Source organism: Tinamus guttatus, unplaced genomic scaffold (assembly GCF_059628265.1).
Source record: "Tinamus guttatus ecotype Peru unplaced genomic scaffold, ASM5962826v1 Tinamus_guttatus_pri_ptg001135l, whole genome shotgun sequence".
Classification (NCBI taxonomy): Eukaryota; Metazoa; Chordata; class Aves; order Tinamiformes; family Tinamidae; genus Tinamus; species Tinamus guttatus.
In genome coordinates, this window is record NW_028289669.1 from 163,874 (window position 1) to 186,091 (window position 22,218).

General features: G+C 36.9%; 1 protein-coding gene across 1 annotated transcript in view; it reads left to right on the forward strand.

Moving 5' to 3' along the window:
- LOC104570966 (uncharacterized) overlaps window positions 1-21,649 on the forward strand; it is a 46,839-nt gene extending 25,190 nt beyond the window's left edge. Inside the window, exons 15-39 of the mRNA XM_088538655.1 lie at window positions 304-448; window positions 611-687; window positions 1,358-1,517; window positions 1,942-2,024; window positions 3,120-3,351; window positions 3,841-4,025; window positions 4,083-4,102; window positions 4,137-4,269; window positions 5,419-5,635; window positions 6,484-6,677; window positions 7,649-8,021; window positions 9,367-9,483; window positions 9,770-9,806; window positions 10,473-10,550; window positions 10,996-11,227; window positions 11,962-12,119; window positions 12,568-12,709; window positions 13,162-13,348; window positions 14,689-14,749; window positions 16,334-16,529; window positions 16,829-17,045; window positions 17,941-17,983; window positions 18,849-19,137; window positions 20,491-20,731; window positions 21,335-21,649. Of these exons, the coding sequence (XP_088394781.1) occupies window positions 304-448; window positions 611-687; window positions 1,358-1,517; window positions 1,942-2,024; window positions 3,120-3,351; window positions 3,841-4,025; window positions 4,083-4,102; window positions 4,137-4,269; window positions 5,419-5,635; window positions 6,484-6,677; window positions 7,649-8,021; window positions 9,367-9,483; window positions 9,770-9,806; window positions 10,473-10,550; window positions 10,996-11,227; window positions 11,962-12,119; window positions 12,568-12,709; window positions 13,162-13,348; window positions 14,689-14,749; window positions 16,334-16,529; window positions 16,829-17,045; window positions 17,941-17,983; window positions 18,849-19,137; window positions 20,491-20,731; window positions 21,335-21,463 (3,946 nt within the window). The 3' untranslated portion in view covers window positions 21,464-21,649. The remainder of the gene's footprint in view (window positions 1-303; window positions 449-610; window positions 688-1,357; window positions 1,518-1,941; window positions 2,025-3,119; window positions 3,352-3,840; window positions 4,026-4,082; window positions 4,103-4,136; window positions 4,270-5,418; window positions 5,636-6,483; window positions 6,678-7,648; window positions 8,022-9,366; window positions 9,484-9,769; window positions 9,807-10,472; window positions 10,551-10,995; window positions 11,228-11,961; window positions 12,120-12,567; window positions 12,710-13,161; window positions 13,349-14,688; window positions 14,750-16,333; window positions 16,530-16,828; window positions 17,046-17,940; window positions 17,984-18,848; window positions 19,138-20,490; window positions 20,732-21,334) is intronic.
- The last annotated feature ends 569 nt before the right edge of the window (window positions 21,650-22,218 follow it).

Consider the following 22,218-nt stretch of genomic DNA (forward strand, 5'->3'; position numbering starts at 1 on the left):
CACTCCCCAGTACATTATCAGCAAGGCGCAGGTGGTGCAGATTCCCAGCACAGTGCAGATTCCCAGCACAGTGCAGATTCTCAGCACAGCATTTCTCTACAGGATTCCATTGAAAGCAGGTAAAACTCAAGACCTTTGCTGGAGATTCTGTCCTTTAAGTAATCTAATAAATTGACAAAAACTGTATCTTTATTACTTATTCAGTCCATGCTGCTCTTTAAGTACATTTTAGACCATATGAAGCATTTATCTTATTACTAGAGAAAAAAAAATAATTCCTTTTTTTTTTTTTTATCTCTTAAGAGAAACCAAAAAGCCAGCCCTCAAAGGGTGCTTTCGAAGACCTAAGCCAAATTTAGCAAAATCATCTGGAAGGAGAGAATCAGCAAGCCAAGAAAAACTGGAGGCCAATAATTCTTCTCCAAAGCTTGTGAATGAAGTTGAAAAGGTTAGAGGAAGAAATGTTGTTTAATGTGCTGTGCTGTTAATATTGTATCCATTTTGATCAGTGCTGATCCCATGGTCCAACTGCACTCTAATATGAGTTCTGAGGACTGTCTTTTGAGGCATCTGTGCATTTGTCCAAGAATATTTCTTGTCTTGATTTCAGTGCACTTTGGAAGACAGTGGAAGTAGTAGAAATGAAATCACAGAAGCGGAGAACATAGGTTTGGGAACAAAATCAGAGTAAGTATTAAGTTAGCTTTTCCAGTCTACTGGTTTTAACTTACATCTTTGACTAAAATTGTTTATTTATTCTGATTGGTGCTGTTATACAAAGGTCTTCATGCAGCACTAGTTGGGAAGATTTGTGTTCATTTTAGCTTGGCTCAGCATTTCCTTGGATGGCATCAAATGGCACTATTGTAGAGGCACTTCTTTCTTGGAAAATTCAAGAAAGCATTAGAGTCAAATTTGCTTGGAATTTGGGGAAAAATAGCAATAACTGAACACGAATATAGGGGCAGACTAAACTAGGCTTTACAAGGAACGTACATCTATGACTCCCACCCTCTTTCCCATCTCGTGGCTCAGCTTTCCATGCTTGCAGAAGCAGCTGTGGCATGTCGTCTACTTAGGATCCTCATTTGTGGTATTTTAAGATGGTTCAGAGAAGGTGGCAAAAAAAGTATCCTGTTATTAGGAAGATAAATGGAGTTTTCACAGTGTAACATCAAAGCAGATTCTATACTTGTAATAAGAAACTTGCATAAGTGGTTGCAAATCTTTCCAAAGTCAACTCAATATAAGATTAATTTCCAGTAAAGAAAGCTCTGCAAGTCAGTGAGTACTATGTAAGCTTGAAATTAGGGAATAAATAACCATGTTGTGAATCCTTTGCTAATCTCCTGTACAGAGAACCTGAAAAAAATGTAATTGCGAAGACAGTAGTTAGAGGGTGTCGACAGCGTTTTAAGCCAAACATTACAAGAGCATCTGGAAAGAAAGAAGAGCCTGGAAAAGGTTCAGAAAAAGATAAAATCTCCCATCCAGAGCCTCAGGGAGAAACTGAAAAGGTATTTTTTTGAATACAATAACTGAAAGTGTGTTTAGCTTAAAAACAAAAACCACCCTCCTAACAGGGTTAGTGAGAACACTGTCTCCTCCTCCCCCTCCCCGAATGTGATCAGAAATCACCTGCTTGCTTAATCTTCAGTGACAGTGTGATATTGCTTAGAGGATTCGGCTAAGCTGGGAGTTTCACACATATAGTAGATGCCAATAATATCTCATGTTCTACACCAAATACAAGCTTGTGTGTGATCTATGTTTTATTGCACCTTTTCTGGCTGATATGAAAGTTACCATATGAATCTTCTGTGTCTGTGATAGTGTCATGCTATTTCATATCCTATTTTGGACAGTTATCTGGCTTGTTAGGTAGTCCTGTACTTGATATATGTAAAAGAATTAATGTCTTAACATTCTATTTGTGTTCAGATTACTGACCAAACTAATGTGTGTGACACTACCAGTGGAGAATCTGCAGGAAAACATGATAAACCCTTGGAGACCATGTCTCAGTAAGTATAAGAAAAATGAAAAACTGTGCACTGCTCTCTAGATGTTTGCTATCCCTTTCACTTCTGGTAGTATTATATAGAATGGTAGTGTTAGAACTTCCTTGAGAAATAACTTTTTTTTTTTTAAGTGTATGGATTAAATGAGACTTCAAACGTGATAAATGAGGGGGAAAAAAAAAAAGAATGCTAGTCCCTTTAAAACTAAAACAAGCCTTCTCAGCTAGCTTTAATACTGAAATACATAATTTCAGTAATGGAAAATTTTACTTAATAGGAATAAATGTTTGTTCTTAAAGCATAATTAAGTGCCTGGAATAAGGGAGGAAAAAAAACATGTGGGCAGTTTAGTGCATATGTTAATTAAGAAATGTTTCCTGTTTTCCTCTTCAGAGGAGAAATGGTAGTTGTAGTGGAAATGCTCCGAGGCGTGTATTTCACAGGAAAGGTTGTAAGATGCATTGTTTTTATTTTTAAAAGTATATAGTTGAAGAGGATGGAGGGAGGCAAACTGGGTTTTGATTTGGTAGAAAATATTTTAGCAGTTGTTACTTTCTTGAGCTGTGTTATGTAACTTGGTGCTCAGGGTGAATAGGCATAGAAACTGTTTGCTGGTTTTAATAATGTGCTGCTGACATATCATGTTAGTAAAATTATGGATGAAGTTGACTATAGTTTCTGAATGTTTGTAACTTAACTCTTTGGATCCTTTATTAACTTAAGTTCATGTGCCTCTAAGGCAGATGGGAAAATGAGAAGAGCTATTATGGGACAGAGGTCTGTCTATAGGCAGGTAGAAACATGAGAAGAACCTGTGATTGGGTAAGAAAAGGTCCATATAAGTTGGTATCCTGTCTCCTATTAGGAAAGAAAAAACAGGGCAAACGAATGTTAACATCACAAATATTCTTTCAGCCTCCAGTGGATATACTTTTGACTTTTAAGTTAGCAGTGAATAGCTTAGTTCTAAGTAAGTGTATGTTAAAAGGGTTGGAGGAGGAAAAGGGTGAGGAGAATATTGCTTCTGTGCAACCTCTCCAACTTTCAGACATCTTATGTACTTAGGAATCATTTTTTGTTTTGTTTTGTTTTTCCCAGGTGCAACGAAACAGCTGGTTTACAAGAGGGCAGCAAACAAACTGTGCTGAAACCAGCACTACTAAAGAGAGGTCGAATGCCAAGATCAAAACCTAATATAGGAAGAATTTCTGCAAGGCATGAAGTCCAAACACAGAAAAAAGATCCTGAAGAGGAGAAAACAGGATGTGGAGAGGTGGAAAAGGGTGTGACTCACCCTAAGAGTGAAAAAAATGATTCATGCCTCAAAGACGTGAGTTTTCTACTCCTGAGCAGTCGGAGGTGTTTGCAGTTGAAAGTATGCATTTAGGCACGCCTTTTTTTTTTTTTTTCCTTCTTCCTCCAGTCCCCAAGTGGATGCCTTAGTAACAAAGATCTAGCACATAACACGTTGTTCTTTCAGAATTTTCTGAAATGCCATAGGATTTCCTAATGCTTGCATTTAGATTCTGTTCTTCATGGAGAGAGATTGCATCCCACTTCTCTGTGTTAGGGATGATATTAGATATGGAAAGAGAAGTGCAGAAGAGAGGACATTCTTGGAAAAGAAGCCATTTCAAATAGTATACATTAAAAAAAATTAAAATAATCTAGTGATGTTAGTTAGCACAGGAAGTAAGATCTTTTTGAGCATTTTTATAGAAGTACTCTACCCCCCCATTTTTTTTTCTCCTCTGCTCTTTTAAGAGAGAGGTTGAGCATATCTTTTTCTTTCTTAGAGTAAAATATATATTCCTTTTAGGATGTGGTGGGTTCTGAAGATGCTCAGCCGTGCATTGTGATGTTAGAAGAGGATGTCTCTGCAGAGAAGATGGACGCAATACATGCAAGTGAAAGTTTCCTCAAAAAGTCCTCAGAAGTTGAAAGCTGTGAATATGAAAAGGAATCTTCAGCTGTCTTGAATGATGCTTCAGATTTTAATACAGAGTAAGTTCATTTCTTAAATGGAGGATGATTTATGTTGTCTTTTCCTCTAAATTTAAGGATGACGTGGAAGTATTGTTGTCTGTGGGGAATTTGGCTAAGAATGACAGTCAGATACAAATACAAGAAGTAAGAATTCAGAAATATTCTTTTGCCCTGAAAAATTGCTGCTAGTTTCTCAGAAGAGAGAACAAGAAGAGCCTCTATCTAGAGAGGCTGTAGAAAGCATTCAGGATACCACAGAGAGGTAAAGTTTGCTGTTGACAAACTAAAATAAGCTCCTTTATGGATTTATCCAGTGTATTTTCATATAGCACTTGCTTTTGAACTGTATCAGCAGTAAGCAATACCTGCCATTAAGGTCACTAGATGGCATCCTCACAGAATTTGAAGTGTATTTTTAATGGAATCACAGAATTTCTCAAGACCATTTCCTGCTTTAGAAGATGATATTTTGCAGTAGGAGCAAGCAGTCAGAGTTCAGCTGTTTGAATTTTTTACTAATACACTCCTAAAGAACAGTGGGCTATGGCTGTGGACCCTGAAAGAAGGACAAACACACTTTATGTTACTCTACGTAGGTACTCTACGTAGCAGTTCTCAATGAGCTTATTGTCTTAAATGTATTCCCAGCCTTCTCACTTTTCCTATCCATCTGGAAAAGTTTATGCAGTGATTTAGTGGAGGGGGTGCTTTTTATGCATGTGTAATATGAGGCAGATTGTGCCATTCACTTTTACAATTCTGGACTATGTTATAAACTACCTTTTGCATAATTTTAACTAATAAAGAGCAGACTGTGATCAAAATATTTTATTTTTCTCTAAAATTCTCTTCTATCTCCTTTCTGTTTCTGAACCTCTGTTTGGGATCTCTCATGGTCTGTGTTGCTGTCATATCCCAGAGTTTTTGTGCAAAGGTTAAAATGCCTTACATTACTGAATCTTCCTGGCCTCTGTCATGGGGGAATTTCCTCAGTCTGGAATTTAAAAGTCCAAGATCTCAGTGATCTTATGGATATGAATGTGCTTAAAGAGATGTGAGAATTTCATCCTGTTTAAGACAGTACCTTGAGCACTAGAATTAGGAAGATGCTTCTATGGCTGCTTAATTTTGGGGGCCCATGGTGGTATAACTGAGACTTTCAGCTGTTGCTAACTTTGTTTCAATGCTCATCTAAAAGCAAACTGAAAGGTCCATTACTGAAGAAAAGCAGATTATCTTTTTTTGTATTGCTCTTTTCCTTCCATTAGTGAGTGGAGTTCAATAAATAAGTTAAAATGCAGAAAACCTGGGTCAATACCTGGGTGGATATACTAGATATTTGTGAGCCAGGCTTGTACAGTCTGTTTAATAGTGCCTGAACACTAAAGTTAAATATCTTAATATTTAATAGGTCCAGTGATAAATTAAGTTCTGGAGAAAAAGGTAAATCAAGTGATACAAAACCATTGTTTCACGTGAGGGACCCTCTCTGGAAGCCAAGGTCAAACCTAATGATTGTTACTAGAAAGAGAGATCATTCTGAAGAAGGTGGAAGCAGAAATGAAGATGACACTGACATTAGAAATGAAGGAGAATGTTTGATGTCAGAAAAAACACATGTATCAATGGTAAGTGCTGAATGTTTAGTTTGGGCCTGTTTGTAATTTAAATCTTGTGCTTAACTTGTTAGAACTCATGCTGAAACGCAGTTTTTGGATGTTAATGGTTGTAGTAATTTTTTTTTTCCTTCACCATTGGAAATAATGTTGAATAAATCTACTCAGAATCCCAGACCTGTGGGCCTCGTTACTGTGTACTCTTCTTTCTCTTACAATTTATGTGGCTAGAGGTCTTCATTAGCGTAAATACATGCTAACCTTGTTACAGCTGGCATTTTTTTTGTGTGTGTGTTGAACAAGGAAAATAAAGGCAGCTGTCTAATTATCGAAGCTGTCAAGTACTTTGTAAAATCTGTATAAGTATACTTACATATACTTAGTTATTGATATACACCTGATTAGTCTGTTCAGACTTCCTTCTTAAATTCTCTTGGCAGACCTGAGCTGGCCCAGACTGCTTCTTTCTACCATTAGTTATGGTGTCTGAATCATGTTGTTCCTTATTTTCCAAATGGATCAGTAGAATTTTTTAGCTACTGTATCGTTTCTCCAAGTGCCCATAGTTGATGGAACTGCACTTACTGATGTATTTTCAAAAGCTATGTGTTTTGAACAGAATTGCGTAGTGTGTTCAAATGAAAGTTCTATCTCCATCCCAAGCAAGTGTTTTGTGAGAACAGCTCTGTAGGAACTTTGTCAAAACAAACATTGTAGGTGAGCAAAATTTTGACACTACAGCTCCTGCAGAAGAAGACAACTTAGATTTAAAGAACAAAGTCTGAGGTTCTTTTCTATTTGTCACTAAAACCGATCAAAGTATGTTTGGTAATATGGTAATAACTGCTTCATCTGTTCAGCAAAACTCCAGTCCCTTGGTGGAAGCTGCATCCTGCTCAGAGGTCTCAAGAAAACATCATTTTACAGACTCTGAGGAAACATCTTGTAAAAGAATCAGGCAAGAAAATAAATTCCAGTCTCCGGAGATTTCATCAGAGAGTGAGAGTCAGGAAGATGATTCTCAGCCTTCTGCTTCTCAGGAGGAAATGTCAAGGTAAAACAACTAATTTTGACTTTTAAGCTCCACTGATTTGGGTTTGTTTTTTAAATTTAATCTTCAGTCACAGTACTAAAACTGTGTATAGCACCTACAGGATGTCATTTCTTGAGTCTCCCCTGTTCTAGGTACATATAGGTATTCCTATGCCTTCTACCCTGTCCATACTCTCATCAAGCAAACACAGCCAGCACTCTCACCAACTCATCCTACCTTTTGTTCCTCTCTGTATCACAGCAGTCTTGGCTCCTGGGCCCATCTTGCAGTGGCCCCAGAACTCTGGGCCACTGCAGAGTTCCGATTTTTAAAGGTGAGGGCCTTCAGGTATCCAGAATGGGGACAAAGGCATTGTGGTAATATCCTAAATGAAAACTCTGTGCTGGCTGCCTCTGCTACTATGTTTTCTTCACCCTCATCTTCCAAGAATGCTGCTTTTTGGGGGGCAAGGGGGAATGAGGAGTCACTTTTGGTATCCAAACTCCTCACTTTGAGGAGAGAGAAGGTAACCAATTGATTCTTGAAGAGATTACATGTCTGCTCATGTTTCTCCAACAGCAGTTATTGGCTAATGATCCTGATTTCTAGGCATAAATCCAATGAGCTAAAGCCTCAGTTTTGGGCTCCTAGGATAGTCTCAGTAAAAGAGAACTGGAGATGTTCCTCTGATATAAGAAGCATGCTACTTCTAAATCCATCAAATGAGAATTAATCTGCCTTTTCCAATCAAAGATTTCTGCATCCTGTAAATGGCACTATTTGTACAAGTTTTCAATACATGTGTGCAATCAGCATTCTGTACATACATGAAATAATTGCCATTACTTCTAATTAAGTAGTGTTTGGAGGCATTTTTCTGGTATTAGTGATCCTTTCTGTTCAGTGTGTTTTTATATATATATATATATATATATTTTATAGAATCTTATGTTTCATTGTCTTTAAACATGCTCTGTTCTGTGTTTCGGAAGGCAGTCCAGAAGATCATCTAAGTGGATAGCCTCAAAACGCAACGTGGAGCTAAGAACTGCTTCTTCCTCTGCCTCTGAATGTGAGCCTGATCGCAACGAAAAGGGGAATCAACGGCAAAAAGTCAAACTGAATACGAAGGGCAAAAGTCTGAAATCTGCTCATAGAAATAAATCTGATAAAGAGCACAGAAATTCAAAGACAACCTTGGTGACTCTCCGGGCTTTGCAAGAGGAGGATGAGGCTGATGTCTTTGAGCCAGATGAAGGTCAATGTTTTGCACCACAGGAAGTAAACAAAGCTCCCATGTTTGTTCCTGTAGGCCTTGGGTCTCCAAAACTTGTTCCTGTTCAGATAGAAGAGACCATGAAGGAGGTATGATGCTGCTGTGATGTGCATGTGTACTTTGGTTTTGATTTTTTTATTGCATCTCCAGGTGCATTTGAACAAAACGCTCCACTAATCTAAGGTATGGCTCATGCTATGGACTGTAAAGCCCTGCAGGGTGTTCCCTGGCTAATGCACTGGGTTTGGATGGAGGCACAGGCTGCTGTGTTTACTGCATGGTTTGAGGCATGGATAGAGGTGAAACAACTGGAGCATTTCAACTTCACATTTGAATGTTACAAATGAGGGAGAAGTTTCATGCATAAAGGTGAAGTGTGTGTGTGTGTGTTCTCCCCCTTCTCCCTCCCACGTGAATCACTTCCCCATTAAGAAACTTTACCTGCCTTACAGCTTTATATAGCATTATATACTGTGTGCAAGTGAAAAAGGAACAAGTAGCTCTAGTTAAAAGAGCAAGAGAATTGAAAGCTCGGCCAAAGCACAGGGGGAAAGAATTTGTTGCAGGGAGAGCTCTGCTGATTCCCTTCATCCTGAAGATTTGGACTATGTTAAGTGTGGGGATGATGTTCAAATTACTTGGTTTAACACAGGAGCCATCAGGGTAAGGGATGTGATTAGATACCAGAGAACTCATCTGTCAGATTTAAGCAGGTCAGTGCAAAGTACCTGTAAAAATGCAGTCTTTTGAAAACTAGCTGAATTGAGTAGTCTTTTTTTTCATAAGATATCACTGGCAGTAGTGCAACCTTTTTGTCAAATTCCAAGTCCTTGAGTTTCTGAAATGTGAAGTGACTGAAGTTCTCAATGGAAAAGTAGCATTGAAGAGGAAAATAATACAAGCAAAACTTCATATAAAAATTCCTCTGCATATATAGATATTTATATGCTTTCTCTTTGTTTGTATATGTGTATACATGTATATAAATATCTTTTCATAGATGTGTATATCTATATACACAAACATTTATCTGTACATTGTAATTTTTAATATAATTTTGCTACATATATACATGATATGCAGGCACTGTGTGTGTGTTTATTTTCATAAACTTGGTTTGGAAGTTTTTTTTTTTTTTTCCTGAAGACTTAAAAAGTAGAAAAAGTGAGAAAACAAAATCTTTTTGAGGAAAATAGTTAGCATGAAAAATACCAGCCAAAAAGCTTAGTTTGGTAGAATAATAAGCAACTAGAAATAAGGCCTTTTAGTTGTTTGCTTCCAATTACAGTCCTTCCTACAACTCCTTCCTTCTCAGATCACATGGTATGTACTGTCGGAGATCCTCTAAGTGTATCCAGGCTCTAAAACTTGTATTCATCAGACTTTCTTTTAAGGCTGATGAACTGAAATACTTTTTAAAAATTATTTTTACAGCTGGAAATATCTGCAAATGTCCCAGATGTGCAGGTGGTTACTGATGTTGCATGTCTGTCTCACGTGTTTGTCCAGCCAGTGATGCAGAGGGAGGAAAATGTGAACACCTCACCAGCTGTAAGAATGTCTCCCTGCATTCAGAGCTGTTACAAAACTACATGGCCAGTGTCAGTTTAATATGCCTGCTTATAATACTATAGCTTAACAGACTCTTAACTGTCTCCCACAAATATAAGGGGGACAGATACAAGAAAACTGTATAAATAAAACTGTTAACCTGTAAAATGCCATTTTAAAATCAGAATAGTCTCTGTGTAGAGAATTTACTAGTAAGCATTGTATAAAAATAGCAGACTCATTTTATATAAAACTTTGATTTTTTTTTTCTTTTTTCCTGTTTAAGGAAGCAAACATTCTTGAAAATCCAGAGGAGGACAAAGGTAGATATGAAGTAATCTTGTGCATGCCTTGCTCATTGACTTATTGATATGTAGGTATTCTTGATAGAAGTTTAGAAGTTTATATATCTTAACAGAGCGCTGCTCATGGGATTTGGGTTGTGTTTATGTTTTGAAGGAGGCTTAAAACATTCTTTCCTTACTGTTCTCTCTGTTTAGTAGACCAAGCACTGCAGGGCTGTTTCTCAGTGTCAAAATGTGCCTTTGCCTTGTCCCTTGTATCAGTTTCACGTGTTTAGCTGTGTGAGAAGAGGAAACTTTGCAAGTGTTTTAAAGCATTCCCTTGATGTGTGAACAATACAAAAAATGGATAGTCATAGCTTTGGCATTGCCATTTCTGTGGTCTCTGACTATAATATCTTAAACTGGTAAGATAGCATGTCGGGAGTGGTCATAGTCTTCTGGAAGACTGTTTTTTCTTTTCCATTAATGGGAATAATGATGTTGCTTAATGTTTCTACAATAATTTGGATTTATTGAATGAGAATAGCTCTCTGTCTACAAGTATCTCAATCCACAAAAGGCAAAAATTTTAAAAAATATATATTTCACTGTACTGATGATGTCAGATGCTTTTTGAATGTGGATAAGTGAATTTAGTGTTATACATACTTGTGATTTTTAACCTGTATGTGCACAACTTCATAGGAATTAATGATGGAAACACTGAAGCTGCCATGACTTTACTTGCCATGGGTGATCCAACATTCCAGTTAAACACTGAAGGTATGACCTAATTTATGGGACAAAGCCTTCCTTGTGCTTCATGGGTTTGCCTAGAGGAATGGAACAGTGGCTGCTTCTTTTTGGTCTTTAAACTGAAAAATAGTTTGGTGTTTATTTTTTTTTTGGTGGTGGTGTTGTTTTGTTTTTCTCTCCACCTAATTAGCTGTAAGCGGAATTTACTGGTTTTCTGTTTTTAGTGTAGTTTTTGACTGACTTGTTTGGATTAGAATTTAGAATTGGCTTTCATGGAGGATTATTAATCTCTGCTTCCTTACTACCAAAACCAGTGACCTTAAACCTGCATTTAGCTGGGATTCGCATCTTTGGAGAAAGCAGATTTTATTAAATGAAGTTTGAAGTTAATCATCCATGAACAGCTTCATGCAGTTACAAAACCTGAGTCTTTTTAATTATACTTTTCTATCTTGTTTATTGTTCTAACCAGAATGGATGCAGATGTTACCTGCTCAAGATGATTTACACATGGCTGATAACCTTGTGAACCGAGTTTATTCTGAACAAAGTGTAGTTTCTTCTCAGCATTTACTTTCTTCACTTGCTTCTAACATGGACCTGTTCCCTCCTGAGGATGGAAGCAACATTAATCTAGAGCACCAAAGCACTGACACAAGAACAGATGACGAAGAGTATTTTGAGAAAAATGCTACAGAGACAAGGTTAAATTTCTACCTTAATTACTTTGCAAGGGAGATCCTCTGATACTGCTTACCTTTAGTGGGTTATTTCTGGCATGCTTCTTGAATTTTAGGTGTCTTGCTGTAGTGAAAGTTTCTCAGCTTCTGTAATTTGCTGTGTAATCTGGAAAAGCCCTCTTGAATTTTCCTTGCTGCTTTTATGAGATGTTGATATGTAATTTGGGGCAATTTGGCAGGGAAGAGAGGAGTGTTCATATGGGTTGCAGTTATGTTACTAGGCCCATTTTCTGAAAGTACTAAACAAGTAGTATATTAAACAACTAATCAGGCCAAGGCAAATTGCTTAAATTTCACTGTTGCCATAGGCTCTGATTAGAGCACACAAATGTCTGAGGAACTGTGTATGTGTGGGTTTTTGTGTGTGTGGTGTGTTTTTTTTTTTCCCTCCTCTATTTTTACTTTTAAAATATCAGCGAAATTTGAAAGAGCTGGAACACCTTTTTAGAAATATTAGGGCCACTGCTTGAACAAACTATCAGATTATACTTCTCTGAAAAATTATGATTAAAGATCTTTTGCTTTGAGTTTTGTGGCTTTTTCATTATATTATTAACTAGAATTTCTGGTTAACCTCTGTCCCACATTTCCTATCTGCTGTCTGTGCAGCCATCTTTGCTCAAATTATTGATTTCATCACACTGCTAACGGTCAGAATCGAGAATTATATTGATGATATTCTCCTTTTTTACCTGCAGTGATAGCTCTGTGCCTATGGTGAGCAGTATAACACCAACAAGCGATAGACTCCTGATGCCTGAGCCAGACTTTGGAGTATTGAGGTCAAATGAGAACATTATTCAAAATCCTGTTAATACAAATGTACTTGTGGAAGAACTAGAGCAAGTTCAAGATGGTGAGACTGTCTCTTATCCTAAGGTTTTAAAAGTGGTTTCTGGTGATAAATTCACATCTGTTTATGAAATAAAGCTAAATGAAAATCGCACTCCACTTTCTGTTCATGTTCACCGATGATGGATCAGAATTGAAAAAGCATTTATGGTAGAACTTTATACATAAATATGCCTTTTGGTATAAAATTAAATGAAATTTGCATAGAGCCTTTCTGTGCAGGTCTTAAATTACTTGGAAAGTAACTTGCCTTAAGTGACTCGAGTAGCCAAGACAGGAATAGTATAATACAGTATACTTTTCTTCTTTCATTAATATCTTTCTCTTCCATATATATCTCTGTATATATAAATACACACACACACATATATATATTATGTGTGTGTGTTATTTTTATATATAAATAATATTTAATGTCTGTGTGTAATATATATTTGTTTCTGAATCTTTAGAGGCCGCAGTTCTGAGGGATACTGCAGAAATGCAGAAGGTGGAACTAGAACAGGTCAGACCAGATGCAGGTGATTCTTTGGATCTTCATGATTTTGCAGCTGAAAGTACACAACTTGTCAAGCAAGTAGACATAACAGAGAGGTATGAAGAAATCATCGATTTACATTGAATGTATTCTTAATGTTTCTTAAAATATACAGCTGAAGTACATGTGGTAAAGTATGAAATGGCTTTGGTGGAAACAGTATGCTTACAGCAATGCTGTGTATTAATGCATACAAATTTACAGTATAGACTATTTTTAATGGTTTGAACTTTCTTGCATGTTGTCATAGAACTTTTAGAAGTAAAACATTAGCTTGTGTTTGCTATTTCATTTCTTAGTAATCACCTTGTTACTTAATTGTCTCTGGTAAAACTGCATCTGAAAGGAAATGTTTAGGATGTATTCACAGAGAAACTGAGCACCCCTTCAAAAACTAATTCTTTGTGACTATGTAAGCTTAATATTAAATAATACTTATACAGGATTTATTCCATGTCCCGGGATGATACGCTCAGTTAGTTTCATATTAACTATTTTTATTTTTCAGAACAAAAAGAGAGACGAGAAACACTTGTGCAACTTCAGGGGTATTACAGGCTCTAACTGCATCATCAAAACCTAAGGCTTCGGAAGTGGGACAAGAACTTTATCCAAGTCAAAGTTCTGTGGATGGACTTCCTGAGCACAGTCCTACCACTGCTGAGCACAGTCTGTATACAATCAAATTGACTCAGGTAAAGAACTAAATTTTACTACAGTCTAGAGGTGCCCAGTTTCTGAAACTCTAAATAGGAAGAAGTTCTGAGTGCAAATTTATTCACTCACCCATTTTACAGACCTGGTACTTCAGCTGGTGAATGAAAGTTCAGGTGAACTCTGTCTTCTTAAGCCTTGATTTATAGCATTACAGGACTAAAAGTGTTATATACAAACAAAACTCTGAATATTTTTTTAGGAGAGTTCTGATGAAAGAAGTTACTCATTTATTTCTATTATAGTCACTACCATCTTTACATTTTCATAATCAACTTCATTTGTTTTGCTTTAAACAAACTTTGCTTTCTTTAAAACAAATCTTGGCAAACCTAGATTTTAATTCTCATGTTAAAAGTGACTAGTATATAACAAAATATCCCTCTAGAGGATAATTTAAAAAGAGATATAGCTGTTGAATGTATTCTAGTCTGAAAATGGCATTTTTGGTATCCAAGAATCTTAAGATTTTAACTCTTTTACCTGAAACTATTTATTTCTCTTCCATTCTTACTGTGCTCTTTCTTACTTATTTCAAAACTAAGAACTTTAACATATCATGTTTGTCTATGATGATACCTGTATTTCCATTTCTATCCATTGCTTTGCAGTGGCTTGTGTATCCCTGCACTAGTATGGATGAGAATTGTCTTCTCTTCTCATGAGAAATAGATTCATTTTCCTGCAGGTTTTCTAGTGTTGCCCGAGGTCAGTGTCTGCACACTAATGGATGGTAGCTTGTTTTTTTCCCCAGTGCAATCTGCTGATGTGTCAAGGCTAATCTTGATTTAAAACAAGGTACAAGAATGATGAATTAGCTGGAAACAGGACTGGCAGTCAATGTGAAAGGAGGCAACTTCCAATTTATTTATTTACTTATTTATTTTTTAAGCAATGTAATGTGCCATGAAAGGGATGGGATTGATCCAAGCAGAGCTTGGAGTTTTTCTTCTGGCACTCAGTATTTTTTGTAATAGTTGAGGAAATTCATGTTCTTAGCACTACTGAGCAATTTATTGGGTGAGTCAGCTCTGACAGAGCTGTGCTTCTGCGAAGCACTTTTGTTAAGGAAAAAAAAAATCAATAGAGACAATGAGCTGCATATAAATAATATACAAGTACTGCCCAAGTGTTTCATGTCAGGCTGGTATCCTTTAACCTAGAATAGCCAAAAGGAAAAGTTGATCAATTGCGATGATGATGATGATGATGTTACTAGATTTTCTGGCCTTTCAAAATTTGTCACTTTGTTTATTTACTGTTTTCTAGAGTTACTTCTAAGATCTTCTAATTTGTTTTATTGCAAATGTTTTATTTCTAGAACGAAGGATGTATTCAGGATTTTCAACAGCAATATACAAGCAGTGCAGAAGAGACTTCAGGTATAACGTGGTAATATTCAAAGTTAATAAAATCTGACGTGTATTTTGTAATCACACAAAGATATATCAATGAAAACATTTTAATTTTTGATTTGATTTAAAACAGTCTACCTCACTAACAAAAATAATGATTCACGGTGAAATGCCACAGTGATTCTCAAGACTAGCCTCTCTGATTGCCACAAACCAGATTTGGTAGGTTTTTTGAATGGTACCTCAAGTTCAAAGATCAGTGGAAAGAAACTTGTTCCACTTTTCTCCCTGCTGTGAGCTCCAGCCGCTTACCTTGTGCTGACTTCAGCACTTGTGGGCTAGAGGCTCACAGAGGTCTAACAAATTTGTCAGAAATTGAAGGTGGAGTGGCAGAGTGAGAGAAAGAACCTGTGCAGTTTTCCACAGGCTTAGTGAGCTATAGTGTCTAATGGAAGTGTCCAAGGAGTGCCAGTTACTGCAGCTGTGTGGGTAGGAAGGTTCCTCTGTCAATATGGAACAGGAAAAAAGGAGAAGCAGGGAAGAAAATGGGAGAAAGAAACTAAACCTTCCTTTTCAGGTGTAGCAAGTCAGGGAAGCAGTTCCTTATTGATTAAAAGTGATGAAAGGTACCAAGATGATAGCTTTTACATAAAGCAAGTTAAAAAGAAGGTGTCTCAGAACCAGTATTTGACTAAAGGGTGGGAAAATCATTGTGCCAGAAGCCCAGAATACTTGCTTTAAAAACAAACAAACAAACAAACAAAAAACCTGCAATCTTCCTGCTAAATGTGCAACTTCTGAGGATGCACAAAAGGCAGGGCTAGTATTTCTTCTAGGTTGCCTGTTGTTATGCTTAGTTGTTGCAAGGGTCTTGGAAAGAGCTTCTTAAATCATCTTTAGATAAAGAACCAGAATGAGCTGAGGTTAGAATAACAGCTTTAAATCAGCAAAAGAATAGAGCTGTTTTAGTTAACTGAGCAGCACTATGGCTTTTTGTCTCTTGAAAAGAACTTTAAAAATATTTTCTTAAATTAACTCTAACAGATGGTGATTGGCAGTTAGCCAAGTAATGTCTACTTGTTGGTAAATTATGTATACTACTCATTTATTAAATTAATGACTATGCTTTTCTGTTGGTTCTCTTCTGCAAATCAACAGTAAGGGGAATAGGACCTTGGGATTTTTGACCAAACAGCAGACTTCTCTACTTCTTTGAATAAGTGACTCAACCCTTGGCAATATTAATTAGAGGGCCATTTAAGCACTGTTACACAAGTGTAGTTAAACTTCAAGTTGTTCTTGAATGCTAGAACCCCAATTTAAATAAATAAAGAGGCTTGATTTCTACTAGACATTCTTGCTCTTCAGTTTGAATGATAATTGGGACTCTAATGCACGAGGCCGCAGTGGGTAGTGATTGGTACCTCCTCGAAGAAGAAAGGAAGCAGATTGTCTCCAGGATGTTCCCAGGCCCCCTTTCCCTTGAAAAAATGAGCACCTAATTTCTAGTTACTGTAGGCGGTGTGGCCATTAAAAAAAAAATGACAAGTGTCATTTTATAGCTTGAATGATAGGCTTTTTTTGTTTGTTTATTTCCCTGAGAAGTTACAGTTGTGAATGATAATCACAGTAGATGTTCAGAGGAGGAACAGACATTCATTTTAACATTGGTGGAAATTCCAGCTGACTCGAGAGAATATGATGATGCATCTACTTTGCTGGAACAGACTTCAGAACCTTTGCTACCAGCCCCGATACTTATCAGCCCAGTCAGTGCAAGTGGAACAAGCATGACTGGAGTGGAGAGGTAAACTGATTTAGTCTTGAGCATCCTAGGAGAAACGTTTTTTGTGAACCTTGAATTCTTCAAGAAATTTTATTGTGTAAAAACTTATGCACATTAAAGCACAACTTATCTTAAGTTATAGAATTTAATGTGCATATCAACAAAATGCTGCTTGATGGTAAATGATGCATTTAAAGTTAAGCATTGACATTAAGAAAGAATATCACCAAAGATCTGTGCCTAATTGTCAAACAGAAATTTTTTACAAAGTAAACTCTGGTTTATTTTACTATCACAATAATGTCTTTTTATATAAACAGTATTGGATCCTTGAGAACTGCAGTTGATGAACTTGCTGCATCTTTAGATAGCAAGATGGAAACCAAAAAACTACAGAGTGCTTCAGGAGAGCCCATTCCAAAACTGGTGCAGACAGCTCAAAAAAGGTCAGGTGCTGAGCTTGAAGAGGATGATTTTCCTCCTGCTAAGAAAACCCTATCTACTTCAGCAGAAGATGACCTGGAAAGCACTTCTAAGGTGAGAAAATATTTGGGGGTTATTTATTTATTTATTTATATAGATGCACAGCATGTGATGGAGTACTTGTTCCTTGCTTAAAAATGCAATGTCTGCTTTGAAAGTTGACATATACAGATTGCTTATTTAGAAACATACAACAGTTTTGGGACTGTTTTTTTTTTGGGGGGGGGGCTGCAATTGTAGGCTCAGGGGTTTGGGGTTGGTTTGTTTGTTTTGTTTTATTATTTTTTTATTAGGCTTTCCAGTTAACATGCTGGTGATATGTCCATTTGACTGGTTCCTTTAGCACAGGCTTTCTGACAGCGATGTTGCAGGAGAGGAAACTCTAGATACATAATGCATGACTGGCAGACTGTCTAGATCTGCTGAGTGATACTATGGTTCCCAGTGCCATCTCTCACAGGAAGAAGTTGTTAGATATGTTACTACCATGTAACAGTCGTTGGCCAGTTTTTATTTGCAGCTTGTTTTAGATCAGCCTGTTTCCCGCTTCCCTCTGTGCTTTTTGAATATGATCAATCTCACATGATTGATTGGCCATTCATTTTGCAAGTAGGCTGAGTAGTGTATCGTGTGAGGGAACGGGCAATAATTCCCCCACGTGATTGAGAGAGCTTCTCTAGAAAGGATTGGGTAAAACGTTCCTCTTCCTTTTCTAAACTCTCATCTTCCTGTCTTGAGTCATCTATCATGAAAACACCTTGATAATCTGCTCAGGAAATGACTTAAGTGATGCCTAATAATCTATTGAAGATCTTTTCTTCTGTGTCACTCCTGTTCTTAGAACTGTGCATGTGTGCACAGTTATGAGTTTTTTGTCAACTTGCACTCTCTCTTGAATGGCAAGAGGAATCACTTTTTTTTTGTTTGTTTGTTTTTTGTTTTAATACAGGATTATTCAACTAAATCAACAAATTCTCCAAGGAGAGCTGCTGGTAGGTGAATTCAAACTTGTAGAAATAGAGTATAATACATATGAATGCGTAGTACATCACAGTCTAATTCTTTTGCTATTATTTGCACTTAAGATGTTCTTAGGAAAAACGTTGGAACTTTTGTACTTAAATACTTTAAAAAGATGGATACATTTTTCTGGTAAGATAAGTATTTAATATGATCTAGGAAGAAAATTTGGGGCCCAACACTGTATTTTCTTACATGAAGAAAAATGCACAAATATATGGATGAATGTGTGTGCGTGTGTGTGTATATATACACATTTTCTATAGAGCTATGAACTGAAAATATTAACTATTTTTAATCACAGTATACCAAAATGTTATCTATTTTATTTTATATTTGTCTTTTGAAAATATCTACACACTGGATTTACCCCCCTCTAAAGGCAGGGGGTAACCAGTACCCTTGACAATATAATCTTCAGTGGTATGAACCTGTGAAGGTTTTGGAGAACTATTTTTTTGGTCCTTACTTTAAAGAGGAATTGTGGAAGCTTAACCACCCAGGTGACTGGACCAAGCTGTGTGCTGTGTTGTAAGGGGTTGGCAGACTGTAAAACTGCACATCTGTGAAATTTCAGAATCTTTAAAAATAAACCTTGAACTTCAGATTCTTAGTTATGCTTAAAAAAAAAAACAACTCCAAAAAAAAAGCCCTCACTTGTTTCCCCCCCCCACCCCCACCATAAAACCACACACCCCTGCACAAACTGAACAAAAACTCTGCCCTTCTCCTGCAATGATGTAAGTCATTCTAACCTGTCTTTTAGACCACCATGTTATTACTTGAGGATAAACAATTGAAGTTCTTACTCTCAATTACTCTCAACTCTTCTTACAGGGAATCTTCTTGAAAAAGCAGGAGCTTCTGTAAAGGTACTTACTTCTGCATTTGTGTCTGCGTCTGAATCACTGCTGGTTGGAAGAAGCCAATCTGAGACTTTGCAGGATTCAGGGTCAGTATCACCTGGAAATTCAACATCCACATGGGAAGAGGAAGTGATATCTAGGCTAAACTCTGAGAGAAAAGCAGAAATAAGTGGGCCAAGCAAACTGAGGGATGTGTGCGAATCTGCACAGCTGGAACACACTGCGAGTGTAGCTGCATCTTCAAAACCTCTGTTACTCAGGTATTTATGGAATAAGAGTTTGTCAGCCTTTTCTGTTAGACCTTATTTCTATATTGGGTTTTTGATGTCTTTTTTCCACTTAGTATTGCAAGAAGGACAGTAGCCATGTTTGCCACCTACACAGATGAGAATTATAGTATCTATCCTCTTCAGCAAATTAGAAAGGTTCAAGCTGTCTACTTGGAAATTTGAGGTATTTTAGTCATTAAATGAGCAGATTGAGCAGGGTCACTGCTGATCTATGGTATGTTTATTTAGACACTGACAGATGTTTCTTGTGAGGGAGACATTCATTGACTATGACATGGATTTAGGATAACTGTTCTCCTTAGCTCAGTTTAATACTATAATATGTATTTACCTGTCTTCTTGTTTTGATTTTTGTTTTTCTGTCAGTAGGATTTGTTATTGGTATAGTACTCAGTATACTGGATTTTTAGGACTAACTTAAGATGTATCATTTCCCCAAAGGAGTTAGAATCTTGACAGCTCAGAGAATCTCTCTTTTATCTTTCTGTCTGTCTATTTGGATGTATTTTTTTTAATTCACCTTTTTCCCTTCTCTCTAGTGTTTTGAGTTCTTGCTCTCTGTTGCTGTTGTGCTCACTGGTTTCGATTGTGGTGTTCCCCTGCTGTCCTGATCTTTTTTCCTCCTTCTTTGTCATTGCTCTTGTGTCTAACAAAATTATATTATTTATACCTGACATTATTTGTAATAATGCATGAAACATTGAGAATTCTTGCTTCAGTTTACTTCCCAGATTATAAACTCCTTGATACTGTCTGCACCGCCCTCACAAGTGTGACTGCTTTCCAGCTTCTGTGCATAATGCAACACAAACACTGTTACTAAGCTGGATAGTTTCAGTGGATGGAAAGCTACAGCAGAGTTTTCTAGTGTCTAGGACAGTTTTATGTGGCTCTATCCTTAAATGAGGAACCATTTTCCATTAGTTACAAGAAGGAAGCTCTTTTTAGGTCTTTCCTTAGGAATATGTTCTTTCCACTTGGAATATTTTTTCTGAAGACTCGGGGATCTTGTTATAGGCTCTATCTTAGTAGCAAACGGTAGGTTCCTGTTGTCAGGGTTGGAGACTGTAGAGAGCTTCTGTAACTTTTTTTTTTTTTGAGCGTCTTGTGCCAGAATATTCAGTAATACAAAAGTTTTCTTCAAAATAAGAAAATATTTGGGGTTTGTATTCTTATTCTTTTTGTAATTTTATTTATTTATTTATTTTGTATTTGAGATGTTTGCTGCTTGTTGTGTAATGAATCGATCTCCTATAACACTATTTACATCTTGCTTTGTAGATGTCCTTATCTCATTCTGACTGTATCTATTTTGAACAGGAGGGGTGGTCGAAAACCATTGGGATTTTTATCTTTAATTTGCAAAAAAAGCAGTTCCGAATCTGCAGAGGATACCAAGGGGAACAGAGGGAAGGTCCAGAAGCCTCGGATAGTGACCCCAAAGCGAGGTCTAATAAAACCTATTGTGTCCAGTGAGACTGGTAGGGAATCCTGTTCCCTTCCCTCTGTGAGCACATCATCACCTGTGGAGTGTGAGAACATGGCTGCTGATGCTGCAGTTGAGGTACGTGTGCGCTCGTGAATGTCCTTCCATCCTGGGATGCAAAGAGCAGGGGAGTTGTCACTTTAGGGGGTGGTCAGGTAGGTGAGCAGCAACGTTCCAAGTTGAGAGCAGTAACCCTGACCTGTGCATGTCTAGGAAACTTATAAAGTAGTTGCTTTTTCTGTTCACATATATTTATTAATGTTTGGTTTCCGTGACAGCCATGGGGCATTTTTCTGTTGTTACTTTAGCAGAAATTGCACAAGATTCACGCATTTATCCAAGACGTGTGTGGTGCTGTGAGGGCTTCTACTGGTATTAGTGCTTATGTGCATGGGTCCAAGATTGGTATTCTGTGAAGTTGTGTGTTTTGGGATTAATTGGTAGTAATGGTTCTTTGCTTAAACTGATTCACACCAATTCAGTGAAGTCAAATAATGGGGACTGACTATTCACATATATGGCTTATCCCAAAATATTAATCAGTTTTCCCTGAGGAAGTACTCCTCAACAAAGAAGAGGGGAGCAGTCTGCTGTTTTTCAGTAATCTGAAATCTGAAGTTTGTATCTGAACTTCTTATCTAAATGGAAGCTCAAGTCTGTGTGTGTCTATTAAAAACACAGATTCCTGTTAACAAGCAACCTGAGAAGCCATCCCTTCAAGCTAAAGATCAAGAAAAGGAAGAAGCACCAACCAGGGTCTCTGAGTATTTTTTCAGTGACATATTTATGGAAGTGGATGATTCAGAATAGCAAAATGGTTTTATAAAATCCTAGATCCAAAAGTGCAATGCCACAGCAAAACAGTATTTAGAAAAGTTCCTATTTGCTCTACTGTTATGTCAAACTTCTTATCAGCCAAACTGTTATAAGCTTTGGTAAAGACAAAATTCTCTCTGAAGGGACCTGGAGGTTTTTAAAATGTTGCTATAACCTACATGACTACATGGATGTCATTGGACCAGAGCAGCTGGCTTAGTTTTTACTTGTTCAGATGCTGCTAGCGGGTGCATGACGATCTTCCAGAAAAGTGCTTATTATAAGAAATGCTTATTTTTGTGACAGTATCCCTTTGAATTGTAATGCTAAAGCTTGTGATACTGGTTTTAAAAATTCACTGCTTCTCTTTGTAAATTAGCTTGTTAGAAGGAGAAATGGACTTTTTATATATAATTTCTGTAGATCAAGAAGAAAATTCTGTAAGTATGGTCTAGTAAATACATAGTTATGTTCAGCATTGCCACCAATTTCTATTGGCAGATCCAAATTATGGATTTTTGTAATAAAGAAGTCTCACATAAATGGAAAGAGACTAACTTGAAAAGCCTAATGGTTCTAACTCCTTAAAAATGTGTAGAGAGAAACATGGAAAATACAGTATCTTTTAATAAATTAAATATGTATTAAGTTAATCTTTCCAACTATTCTGTTAGAGGAGGAGGAAGAGATTAACATTTCCCAATCTAAATGCTAATTTCCTTCTAAATTAGGTACACTGAAAACAAGGG